The sequence below is a fragment of the Tachypleus tridentatus genome, chromosome 8, assembly GCF_004210375.1.
Source record: "Tachypleus tridentatus isolate NWPU-2018 chromosome 8, ASM421037v1, whole genome shotgun sequence".
Lineage (NCBI taxonomy): Eukaryota > Metazoa > Arthropoda > Merostomata > Xiphosura > Limulidae > Tachypleus > Tachypleus tridentatus.
In genome coordinates this window covers 5,613,401-5,627,020 of record NC_134832.1, presented here as the reverse complement: position 1 = coordinate 5,627,020, position 13,620 = coordinate 5,613,401, and the positions used below count along the sequence as shown (strand labels likewise).

The window sequence follows — 13,620 nt, the reverse complement described above, 5'->3', positions numbered from 1 at the left end:
TCCTCCAGGTTTCACCTGACCTTCAAATAGAAAATATCGCTGTATATTTCATATAGGATTTGGAACTTTTCAGAAACCTTTTCCTAGAGAAGGCACGAATAACACCTTACATAAATGACCCAGAACAATAGATAACTTGGGGATGAATGAATTAGTTGTTTATTTGAACGATGTTCTATTCTAAAATTATGAATATGGAAAAATTCTATACTAAACAAGGAGTAGTAAATATATGGTGTGCTTAAATACTACCGATATATTAAACGACACATTAAAATAATTACACTACGAAAGTAGCTGATATAGCTTTTACGCTGCTATTGTTTTAGAACACCATACTATACAGAAGGTCATGTATAAGCTATGTGCTTTGAGTCAAAATATATTTTGGCTTATAACATACAGCGTTTACAAAAGTTTATTTATTCAAATAATAAAACGTTATAAACACAAAATGGATGAAAGCAACGGCTCCGAAACTTTCAAAGTTTTAATTTATGGTACCAAATACCCAGTTGTGTCCACACATGTCCGCCATTGCGACCACCAAAGAGCAAATACCTAATTTTTACACTTGGTACAGAGATCACACACTTCACTTTCTCCTGCTTAGATGTTATGTTGTTATTTACGCGACCTAGTTGCTACCAAGTGACGAGGAACTTGATGTTATTAATTTCAACTATGCAGAGCTTAGAAGTCTTTGATTTTTTTACCTTTTATTGTAAGACATTTTATTTTTGAGTGAATAATTTTAGTACAAACTAAATAAACGTTGGAACTCTGAAGGTGTAAACTACCTCATTTTGTAACGTCATTAGTTATTCCACCTATTCTATTGCTGTAAGTTGTACGCTTTATCTAGAAAAAATTAATTCACGAGATAATTTTTAGCGATCATAAGAGTATGACAACTGACATTTGTATTTTTTTGTCAGAAAAACCTTACAAATAAGCAATAAGTGCAAATGAAAGCCTCAGTTTGACTTCTATTTCAAATAGGCTTCCTTTACCATAATATATATCATCTGTTTTTTATTTAAAGTTTTTTATATAATATCTTCAAATATATATATACATATATTACAGTTTCACTGTTTTCATTTTCATTCATGAGTTATTACTGTTATTATTTTTACGATCTTAAACGTATTAAAATCATGTTTATGAGTTTGTAACCTAACGCACTTTTCTCTGACGCAGACTTTCCTTTATGTGCTAGTTTTCTCGGAGGTAGAGTAGTCTTGCAGCTTTAATCTGCTCGACCTTGGGTCTAGTAAGAGTTTTCAAAATTGTAACTGTATATTGGTGGCATAGGGAAGTCATAAAATCAAAACCACACTTGTAAGACGAGTTGTGCATTTACATAATTCTTGTATTATGATGTATGAAAATAGACTTTACTTTTTTAAAAACTGCTACGAGATTTCTACACGTGGCGAAGTTTGCTGAACCGTCATAACCTTGATATGTTTATAACCTCCTTCTGAAGGAAGTTGGATGATGTGACGATCTCTCCACGTGGCAAAGTTTGCTGAATCGTCATAACCTCCTTTGAAAGAGATGTGATTTTCACCTCATTCTTGTAAGAACTGCACTGTATGTAAAGGAATCATATAATGTGTAATATTAACTTATTCTAATTATTTGTTTTAAATATCAGTGAATCATTCATGGATCTTTTGTTAGAATCAGCCCTTGTTTTTAGCTATGTTTTGTTTGTTTTAAATAAAGACACTGGGGAAATCACACCCTGGATTTTAGCGTTATAATCTTACCGCTGTTCCGCTGGATGACTTAATAAAGTTGAACCACTGATGTTAATATACGTAAAGCGCAGATGGATTTTAAAGTGATAGAATTTAAATAACTTCATCTTTGACGATAAAAATTGACATTAACTAGACATTCGTTCTAAGAAATTTTGTTACTAGAGTGTTTTTTTAAATGATCAAAATCAAATTTCTGGCTATGTTGGCATATGTTTTACAAATATGTTTGATTATTTGAGTCGTCCCCCGATGGTTCAGAAGTAAGTAGGAAGGGTTTTCAATATCCCTAGTTTGCACAATACAAATAGCCTATTGTTTTGCATTGTGTTTAATAACAAAAGAAACAAAATTTGAGAAATTAGATTTTTCCTTAACTTATTGTAAACCACGTAATTTTTATTTCCAAACATTATTTAGAATTATATGGTATAGAGTTTAACAAAAATTATTTTTGATGTTAAATAACAAAAATAATGATTTATATGTGGCCCATGTTTTAGCGCAAAGCTTCAATGAGTTATCTGAACCGTGTCCGAATCTCGAATTGTATCGCAACTAATTCTCAAACCTCTCTCTAAACCATCAAGAAACAACGTTTAACTAAATAAAATATTATTTGTCTTATATAAAATTTGAGAAAGCTACCTGCTTACAAAAATTTTATGAAATTTGAATACATGTTCCCTTTTGCTTTCACACATGAGTTCTTGGAATTACTAATGTTGTTTCCACTCTTTGACCCTGTAGGCTGCTTAATTCTCTCCAGGAATTCTGGTTCTTCAATTTTTGAATAACAGTAAAAATAAGTAAAAATTTATAAAAACATTATATTATTTGTAAATAAGTATTCGGTGTTAAAATTAAGATAAAACAAATAACGTTGCATTATTAATGTTTTTACCACAAAATCCGACTTTAAAAATGAATTAAATAAAAATAGTGATAATTATGACCCACTTGCTTCATCTAATTCCTACCATAATCGTCGTTGTTCGTGAAAATTTGATGATATTTTTATAGCGCCAAGGCTACTACTACAAGTAGATCGGCATGGCCAGATGGTTAAGGCGCTCGTAAATTGAGGGTCTAAGTTCGAATTCTTTTCACCCTAAACACGCTTGTCCTTTCAGCCGTGGCGTCATCATAATGGTATGATCAAATATTCGTTGGTAAAATGGTAGCCCAAGAGTTGGCGGTGGGTGATGATGCCTTCACTTTAGTTTTACACTGCTAAATTAAGAACGGTTAGCGCAGATAGCCCTCGTGTAGTTTTGCGCAAAATTAAAAAAAAACCAAAACAAACTACTACAAGTATGTCTGTCGTATCTCAGTCGCCCTGATGAGCCCTGGTATTAAGTGAAAGGCCTCATTGGATTAGGGGGTGGCAGATGAGAAGTAATTGACATAGCATACTCCCCTTTCTCCCAATCATGTTTCTTTTAAAGTAATGCAGTGTTTTCCAAACTGTTAGGCGGACCCCGAGGTGGGTGGCAACTTGTGGCTGGGGGGAATTTTACGGGAAAGCCCAAAAATGATTACAAAAGAAACAGAAGAGTTAAATGCGATAATAACCTAACAAAACTATCATTCGCTTTCAAAGCTGTTTTTTTTTTACTCTCGTATTTATTTTACCCTAAAAACATTATTTCATTTTTTTAAATAGTCAAAAACAGGTAAAGAAAATTCTGTTTCGGTTGTTATCACATGCGAAAACTATTGTAATATAAATTTTTGTTGAGTTAGGAAAGAACCATTATTTAAAGTTTGGAAAACATTGAAATAGTGTATTTACTATTATTCCAATATTGGTCACCAATTTCATTGCTTGACCTAAAACCAAAAACGTATTAATATCACAAAGTATAAACAATTTAATTTAATCTCAATATAGTATTTAATTTTTGTAGTGCACGTAAGAGTATAGAGACATTTTAATGTTTGTAACAAACAATCTTAGAATGTCAAATTTGTCCCCCGCTAGTACAGCGGTAAGTCTACGGATTTACAACGCTAAAATCAGGGGTTCAATTCCCCTCGATAGACTCAGCAGATGGCCCAATGTGGCTTTGTTATAAAAAACACACATAACAAATTTATTACTTTTTTTTTAATTGGGCACTCAATATTTCGCTCTTTAGTTTCTTCAGAAGTTTTCTGCTAAAAATTAATCACAGTTTGTTTTTTAATAGAAGATTAACGAAAATATGGTCCGGCATGGCCTCGTTAAGGCGCTCGACTCGTAATCTGAGGGTCATGGGTTCCAACACTTGTCCCACCAAACATGTCTGTCCTTTTAGCCGTAGGGGTGTTATTATGGTTCGGTTAATCCCACTATTCGTTGATAAAAGAGTAGCTCAACAGTTGATGGTGAATGGTGATGACTAGTTCTCTTCCCTTTTGTATTACACTGCTAAATTAGGGACGGCTAGCGCAGAAACAAACAAACGTTACTGAGAAAAGTCATAAAATGAATTACTGAGTGACCAATTAAAGAAGAAAAAATAAAGTATTAATTCTGATGTCTTGTGCTTAATTCTAGACAAACAGAATTAATTGAGTCAATTTCATGTTATTATCAAATTCACTTCGCATAATTTTCTTTATATAAATAAAAATGAAACCTGCATGTAAATGGATTCTAATTTTCACTTTAAATTAACATAGTTTGTAAGTTTAACATAATTGTATTTTGACTTAGGGATAGCCGATGGGACATTTTATATCTTTTTTCCTTAATTTTATAAATTTTAATTAATATTCTGAAAAAAGAAGGAAACATTATCAAAGCTTCAGAGATTTGTAAGTGTTGATAGTTAAATATCATTCAATATACATATTATTCAAATAGTGTTGTTTTAACTGACGTAGTGACTCCAAAGCTCTTGGTTTTTAAGAAGTTCTAATGATTCAAACTAAATCTGCTTTAAAACTTAGTTTTCAAAATAAATTTAAAGATAAATTCATTTCCCGAAACCATGGCGTTAAAAACTTTTGTAGAACAAAATACTAAACATGTTTTAAACGTTAATTTTTCTAGCTAGAATAGTATTATAGTTCATTTAAAGTTTTAAGTCTGTTGTTAGTTCGTTTTATTAAAGTAAGTTTAGAGAAAAATACAGTCTCGAAAACATCGCGTTTACTGAAAACTTTGCCTTAATCGTTAATTTTAGTTAAAATATTATTATAGCTAGTTTAAAGTTTCAATTTTAAATCCGTTGTAAGTGACATTTGTTTGTTTACGCTCTTTTTCTTTGATAAAATGTTTGTTTGTTTTTACATGTTTCGTTGAACCGAGGTCTGCCACTGCTAGAATTTCAATTCCCCTCTAATTCGGTAATTTAAAACATATAATTTTGTTTTTCATAATAACCTTGAACAAAGTAACATATTCTCACTTCTGAACGTCGGTTCTCTCAGAGAAATGACGTGAGTCAGATATATTTTTATAATTAAATTAGTTTATTTTATTATTTGAAACAAACTAATCGTCGAAAGTAATTCTTATTATTAGTTTATTTATATTATGGTACATTTAGGAGCGAGAAAAAAAGGAGTGTGTTCTGGTTTCCAGTAACTACAGGAATGCAATGTTGCAAAGGTAACCAGTTCACGCAAGTGGAGACTTTGTCTCCACGTGTAGTGAGTTTTTCTGTTAAGAATTACCTGATCATTCTCAAGGTATTGACACTAGTCATGTGACGCTGGGCTATGAATAGTTACAGTGCTTGAACTGTAACACACGTGGATGACAATTTTAAAAAAGAACATGCTAATCTTTATAACTTGACTGTTGGACGTCGTTATAAATGAAAGTTGTGTATCTACTTTAAATAATTTAGTTTAATACACCCTAAAAACCATTTAAATTTCTAATGACAATAATAGAAGGTTTCGTGAAACAAAAATGATAGAACCTAATTTTGTTATCCCTCGATGTGACAGCGGTAAGTGAACGGATTTCCAATATGAAATGTAGGGTTCGATTCCCTGCGGTGGACAAAGCATCCAACCCAATGTGACTTTGTTCTGAAACTAACAAATGTACGTGTGCAATACCATAATCGAAGTAACGGATAATGTCTAAATTATAAATATGATTATATTAAAATAACAGTGTTTGCATTAGCCATTTAACCTTTGGGTAACACGATCGTACGTTTTAAGCATCTGTCCGAGTGTAATAGGAATGAGATATACCTTATGTGCAAAATTACAAGGTGAGTAAGAGATAGTTTTATAAACTCATAGAGCTAAATTTGGAGTTCGATTCCCCGCGGTGGACAGATCACTAAGTAACCCATTGTATAGCTTTGTGCTGATAAAATAACAAAAATAACTTGAGTGAAAGATTTATATAATATCCGTAGAATTCTGCGTGTGAAATATTACCTTTATCTACCTGAAAATTAAAGTAAATAGGAAGATATTTGGACTGTAATGTTGGATTAAGATAATACTCAAGTTACTGTTCAAAATAATCATTAATGGATCAACAGAGAAGGGAAAATGTTTGGGGGGCTTTAATTATGAACATGAACAAGCAGAGTGATTTTAAAACAAGTTCCAGGATTAGAACAGCTGAGGAAAAAAGAAAACTTGCTAATAATAACTACAATTAAAAATATATATATAGTTAAGTCAATGTTATAAATTATAATACTCACGAAAGTTTCATCTATCTGACTTAAAATGTTAAAGTTGATGAGACATAAATACTTGTCACGTGAAGAAATGATAAAAGAGGTGAGTCCTACGACCATGACATTCGTAATCAATATTTAGATTCTGCATATTGAACGGTATGGTAACAATAAGAGACTAAAAAGATTGCTGTTATCGGTACAGAAAACGATTGAAGAAAGGTCTGAGGAATACAGTAAAATCAGTGAAGTTTTAGGTTCATGATATTAGGATCTCTGTGAAGCGGATGGTCTTTGAAGCCATCCTCCACCTTCGAAAACAGAACACATAAGAAGCATCTTAATAAAAATTATGTATGCGTGTCTACGTATGTTTCTTGATTAAAAATAACAACAAAAAGAAAACATATTAAAGGTGTTCGATAGATCCCTTAACACAGACCACACATTCGAGAAAAAAGTTGTTTTTTTTTTAATTTCGCGCAAAGCTACTCGAGGGCTATCTGCACTAGCTGTCTCTAATTTAGCAGTGTAAGACTAGAGGGAAGGCAATTAGTCATCACCACCCACTGTCAACTCTTGTGCTACTCTTTTACCAACGAATAGTGGGATTGATCGTCACACTGTAACACTTCCACGGCAGAAAGGGCGAGTATGTTTGGTGCGGTCAAAGAGGTAAAATCTAGAATGTAAATCCACAAAGGTACTGTATTAATAGATATAGACTTACATATCCGGCAACTCATCTTTAAGAAAAAAAATTCTTAGTCAGCTACCAACTCATGACAATTATAAACATGGTAATTATAGTACAAGAACCTTAGATTAAAAATACATTCTACCTGTGATTCTTGACGACGAGAAACCCACTTGAAGTAAAAATGTATCTCAGAACAGCTAATATGAGTATTAACACTTTTACTAATAAAGCAGAGAACAGCCGTTCTGAAATACATTCTACCTTTGTCATTTATTTTCGATTCCGATGCTTAATATCCGGGAGATTGCACCAATGAAACATAACTATATTAATATGTTAACGGCCAAAAATACCATTAACAGTAAAGTTACCCATCTAACTAAACAACGTATTGTAAAATTTCTAATTAAAAAATGTACATTTAATTATCTGTGCTCATTACCGAGTCGATTTTTTTTTAGTTTTGATCTAAGTAGATCAGATAGCTTGTTCTGATTGGAAATGTACAGTTTTTTATTCAATTTTCCAAATGACCATGTTAAGAGTTTGTCTAAATTTGCATTCGTTTATTATTTTAGGAAAAGTTAATATAAAAGATATGCAGTATGTCTTATCCTTGCTGTTACTTTCTATATACAGGAACCTGGCGGTTACGAGATAAACTACCTCGTTTACACCTAACCTGAAAGAGAAAAACAAAATGTTTGGCTTGAACTTTATTTAAATGTGGTCTTTATTTGTTTCCGTATATATTATTATTATTATTGCTTACTGTCTGTCAAGGTATCAACTTTGAGATGTGATCAGCAAATAATACGATAGTGCTAAAAACGAATTCATTGTATATACAGTGTTGTAAGCTCTTGATCTTTAAAGCTGAATAGTAGACATATCATATTATACCGAGTTCATAAATACTGTATACAAATTCCATTACAGGTAGATGAACAGCACTAAAATATAATAAAGTTTGTTTTTCGATAATGAAAAGCATATGTATTTCAAAGTAGAAAACCATGTTATACGTCATAGAAAAGTCCATGTTTTCAGTATCAAAGTAACGAACCTTTTATATCGGATGCGAGTTAAATACATGCCAACCAATTAATCACAGTTTGGTAGATCAGAAAATATATACAGAAAAATGATTAAAATTATCAATTGAATATGACCTAATATCACACCAGCCACTGATCAACATCGTTCAGTCATTTTGGAATAAGAACAATTCCAAGTGGTAATAATTACTGGGATTTTTTTTTCTTATGGCAACTTACGGTTCAGACATTTGCGTTATAAGTTCACGCCCGGAAGTATTTGCAGGCAATAAATGTTACTCTTTTCATTTTATTCACTAAGGAAGTATGTTGAATTACAGAAACGTTAATTAACCTTATTCAGTTAGTAATTATAAGGTTTTTTTCAACAAATGAATGGCAGGAATAAACGTTCAAGACACCTCAGCAGGAATCAATAAATAATACACTTCAGTAGGAATCCTTATAGTAAATTAACTGGTGGGATCCATGAACGATGAACATGTCTCCAATGGTTGTAATTAAGACAGAAATCAATAGACGATACACCTCAGCAGGAATCCTTGTAATAAATTAACTGATGGGATCCATGAACGATGGACATGTCTCCAATGGTTGTAATTAAGGCAGGAATCAATAGACGATACACCTCAGCAGGAATCTTTATAATAAATTAACTGGTGGGATCCATAAACGATGGACATGTCTCCAATGGTTGTAATTAAGGCAGGAATCAATAGACAATACACCTCAGCAGGAATCTTTATAATAAATTAACTGGTGGGATCCATAAACGATGGACATGTCTCCAATGGTTGTAATTAAGACAGGAATCAATAGACGATACACCTCAGCAGGAATCTTTATAATAAATTAATTGGTGTGATCCATAAACGATGGACATGTCTCCAATGGTTGTAATTAAGGCATAAATCAATAGACGATACACCTCAGCAGGAATCCTTGTAATAAATTAACTGATGGGATCCATGAACGATGGACATGTCTCCAATGGTTGTAATTAAGGCAGGAATCAATAGACAATACACTTCAACAGGAATCCTTATAATAAATTAACTGCTGGGATCCATGAACGATGAACATGTCTCCAATCGTTGTAATTAAGGCAGGAATCAATAGGCGATACACCTCAGCAGGAATCCTTGTAATAAATTAACTGATGGGATCCATGAACGATGGACATGTCTCCAATGGTTGTAATTAAGGCAGGAATCAATAGACAATACATCTCAGCAGGAATCCTTATAATAAATTAATTGGTGGTATCCATGAACAATGAATATTTTTCAAGTGATATGATCAACCGATAGAAAGTTATAATAAATTATTATTTCAATAAAGTTTACTCTCATCGCTATAGACTGCATATATGTTAGAAACATCTGTTTCGACGTGCCAGGTGGTTTGTTCTCCGCAGTTTGTCTTCGACGTTCTTTGATAACAAAACAAGAGAACTACTGATGCTTGCTATGAAATATTTTCTGTTCGACCTGTACAAAGCACTCACAAAATTTCGGAACTTCTAAATTTGACAAGCAAGAAAAGTCGATTCAAAGTTTCAATATTCTGTCATAAGTGCCATTTTAATTAGTTTCGTCTTCTTGTTAAAAAAACAAAAACAGTCCCTAGTCTAGCAATCATTGAACCTCAACATTTACTACTTTTCAGTATTTTGATGTGTCAGTCCTAACTTACGCTGCTTACAGAAAAACTAACTTTTATAAGTGTCAGTTGCTTTTATTAATTATAAATTTCTTGGACAACGTTTAATCACATTTTATGAAATCAATGAAAAGTTGGGGATAATTCTCAGAATATACTTTTATTATATGATAAGAAAACACACAGCATATACAACAACAAACACATTTGAGGGATTTAACTCAAAAATCTCTTTTCAAAGTGAAAAATCCTTTTTCATAATTTGTTTCTTTCACACTAGAAATAAACGACCTCATAAAAATAATTTGATGTTATAAAGTCGTTTATTTCTAGTATTAAAATGTCTTCTATACACTAATATGCATTACAGAAAATATAGAAGAATATCCTATTAATCGTAAGACAGTAACAAGTTGGCCAAATGTGATTTCATCATTGTCAAGATTCAAAAGATATATATAAAAGCTAGCTTAAAGATAACTTTGTGAAAACTAACTTGTTATAAAAGATTCGTTGTTTGTTCCTTTTTGTTTGTTTTTCATGTACTTCAATATTTGTTCCATAGAAAATAAAATAGAAGGTGGAAATATTAGAGATTCATTTTAATAATTCGTCCTGTTTAGAAATTATGTTCTTTAAACTTCTCAAGTTATAGCTGAGAAGTTAAAAAAAGGTATTGTTGCTAATTCTGGCCACACTTTTCAAAATTATTTTTTTACAGAAAAGAATACACAAGTAAGAGCTGAGTAAAGAATTACCTAAATATTATACATGTACCTCATTTTTTTTTTATTTGACATTTACACACAAGACACACAGTAAGCATGCTACGTGTATGAGCCACAGAATATTTCTAAGATGCATTTCTATATGTGGTCACAATGAAAACTCTTCTGCTAAAGGTTGTAATTTTAAAATGCATAAAAATACCTTAAATATTACGTACATACACAATACAAGAATATGTTTAAACTTGTATAAAAACATTTAAAAAATTACAACTTGTGCTCAAAACATATATATGAAAACAAATTTAGGAATATAATCCCTGAAAACTGAGCAAAGATGACCTTTCTTCTATGACAACGAATAGATTATTGGAACATTTTACAAATAGTGATAAATATTCCATAACATGCGTATATATTTTAAACGAGACTCTAGACAAAGTAAAATAAAATACGTAGCTTTATTGGAGTGTTACAAACACCTTTATATTCCAAAAACTGAATTGAATAATAAACCTTGATATTTTGTTTCGTCAGTCAATAAAATAGTTCCATTTGTCCCTCTGCAAAAATAGTTTCACTGACAACTGCACTAGGCACACTAAATTCAATGATGTTTGGAATGTATTAAATATTTAAAAATGCTTTTTTTCACCAAGTTATAAATATCACATCACTTATTTTAAGTTTCAAACTTTGACACACTTTTGGTTTTTTGTTGGCGGTTACGTTTAATAGAACCTTTGCATAGAATCGGTCGGTTACGTCTTTTGCGAACATCGACAGTCTTGCCATTGGAAATAACCTCACCTAGTACAGCGAGTTCTTTTGCTCTCTGTCGTTCTTGGATTTTTTGTCGAAGCGTTAGTAACGTTGAGGGACTAGCGCCGGTTCCGTATTTTACGTGTTTGCCCGTTAGGGCTCTAGTGGGCTGTTTTTTAACACTGCCGTTCACTTCATTCAGTGATGAACTGTCCTGCACGGGGAAGCTTGCAGTCAAGGGCTGAGGAGTGGAAGCAGGTGAAGATGGTGAAGAAAAGGAGCTCACAAATTCGGCTGGTATAGTGGTTATGGCTCCCACAGATAAACCAAGCTGTTTTTTTAAAGCTTCGTGGTTATTACACAGCTGCATAAGATGGGTATAATAGCCATACACATTCCAAGGGTAACCAGTCGGTGCTACTTGACGCAGCTGCTCCAAAAAGGTATTTTTTTTAGAAAGGGTTACACGCGATGCAATTTTTATAGACTTCAGAGAAGAACAAGCCTTAAAGGGGTTCAAAAATTCTTCTTCGTCATTTTTGAGATTTGCTGATTGATGACCCAATGCCGTTACAGAAGCTTGCAGACTTTCTAAGTGTTTGGGAATATTTAGTCTTTCTTGTTTCGAAACAAGGCGCTTGTTCTTCTTAGAAGGTGACGAGAAAATTCGATTTTTTAAAAAATTTCGGCTGGAATCGCCATCTTCAAGAATATTTTGTGCACACAAGAATGAATCTTCCTTAAAAGTGGGCGATGAGTCAGGTGTTTCGCTATCTGACTTCCTTCTTGGTCGGTCCTGTTCTTTCTCTGTAGTACTATTGGAAATATTACACAAACTTGCAGATCTTCTGCGTTTATTACAAATTCGCAATTGCTCCGAGCTCAGTGCTAATGTGGTAAATTCTTCTAAACGGTGAGGTAATTTATTAACTGAGAGATCTTCAGGTAACTCTTCTTCTTCCGAAAAATCTTCATCATTCATACTATTTTGAAGAAACGGTGGAAGTTCAGGGGATTGATAGTTCTGTCTAATGGAATGTTGGAGAGAGGAAAGCGGAACATCAGACTCAGAGCCATTAAACGAGGAATTTTTTGAAGAATGAAATTGTTGATTTACTTTAGAGTATCTTTTGTTAAAGTGAGAACTCTGATGAACATTTTGTCCTTTTCATAGCACTTAGAAATACATTCCTTTTGAGCTTTCATACAAATCAAATCACTTAAACAGATACACGACTCAGGTTCACTGTAGTAATTCTGACTTTTATTTGCGGTATTTTCGAGTAAAATTAACTTCTTAGAATTGTTATAGATGGAGTTTCTTAAGGGAAGAAGACACCGCTGCCCATCATGAAGATTCGTTATGGCATAACGTATTCCAAGAGCATCATATACAATTGGAAAGTTACCAAAAGCGGCAGTCGGCAAGACAAAAGTATCTTCAGGCACATTCAACTTAACGTTATCAATGTCTGAATTTACTTTAGTGATGTCTTGTGGCTGAATCGAATAAGGTAAAACTGAAGTGGACAATCTATCTCTGCACATTATCTTCGCCTCCTTTTCTATTAACCCTGAGTTATAACCATGTTTGGTCACCTTTTCTGTTTCTGTAAAGTTGTGTGTGTTTCTAAAAGGCTGAGTTTTGCATTTCTTTATATCAATTGCTCTGAGAGATTTAACACATAGATCTATTGGTCCATTTTCCTCTTGGTCATAAAAGTCCCCTTTTCGATCCATACTCTCCACTTCCCTTGATATGAATAAAACTAAACGTACTTTTTTCCAATACTAGAAAAATGAAATACGGACAAGATCTGAAGTATACTCGGTAGCAGTTTCTGCTCTTTCTCTCTATGCTTTATATACTTAATATTTAGATCGACAACCAATAAGAATTCACCATTCTTCTGAGTAATATTTCTGACCTTCGTAAAAGCTGGTTTCAGACTCGAAGATATGATAAGCATTAATAGAACTCTAACAGGTAATGTACTTACAAAGAATAGAATATATAACGACGAATAATTGGCTGCTGGCCCACTTTTTCTTGACCCTCTACTTTTGTGCAGCCAGCAAACTCCCCAAGGTCACCCTATTGGATGCTCAGCCGACAGAGAAAGTCGTGTTATGTATAGACGGATCAGGGTGGAGCGTGGTACACGTAGGTTAACTGTTGGATAATCGAGAAAGGTTCCACGAGTGGTTTCATCGAAACTTGAACTGATGCGGTGATTTGGACGGTTTGGAAATTCTTCTTAATAAGCAATTCCACACCAGGTGTCTTCAGCTGACTTC

At 33.0% G+C, this 13,620-nt stretch overlaps 2 protein-coding genes across 15 annotated transcripts in view; one reads left to right on the top strand and one right to left on the bottom strand.

Moving 5' to 3' along the window:
- Positions 1 to 10,004, top strand: part of LOC143258445 (nicolin-1-like) — a 27,862-nt gene extending 17,858 nt beyond the window's left edge. For all 3 annotated transcript variants that reach the window (XM_076517401.1, XM_076517402.1, XM_076517400.1), the window contains one exon: positions 7,752 to 10,004. In XM_076517401.1, the coding sequence (XP_076373516.1) occupies positions 7,752 to 7,793 (42 nt within the window). In that variant the 3' untranslated portion in view covers positions 7,794 to 10,004. The remainder of the gene's footprint in view (positions 1 to 7,751) is intronic.
- Positions 9,973 to 13,620, bottom strand: part of LOC143258444 (uncharacterized) — a 107,916-nt gene continuing 104,268 nt past the window's right edge. For all 12 annotated transcript variants that reach the window (XM_076517390.1, XM_076517395.1, XM_076517392.1 and 9 more), the window contains one exon: positions 9,973 to 13,620. In XM_076517390.1, the coding sequence (XP_076373505.1) occupies positions 11,243 to 12,304 (1,062 nt within the window). In that variant the 5' untranslated portion in view covers positions 12,305 to 13,620 and the 3' untranslated portion in view covers positions 9,973 to 11,242.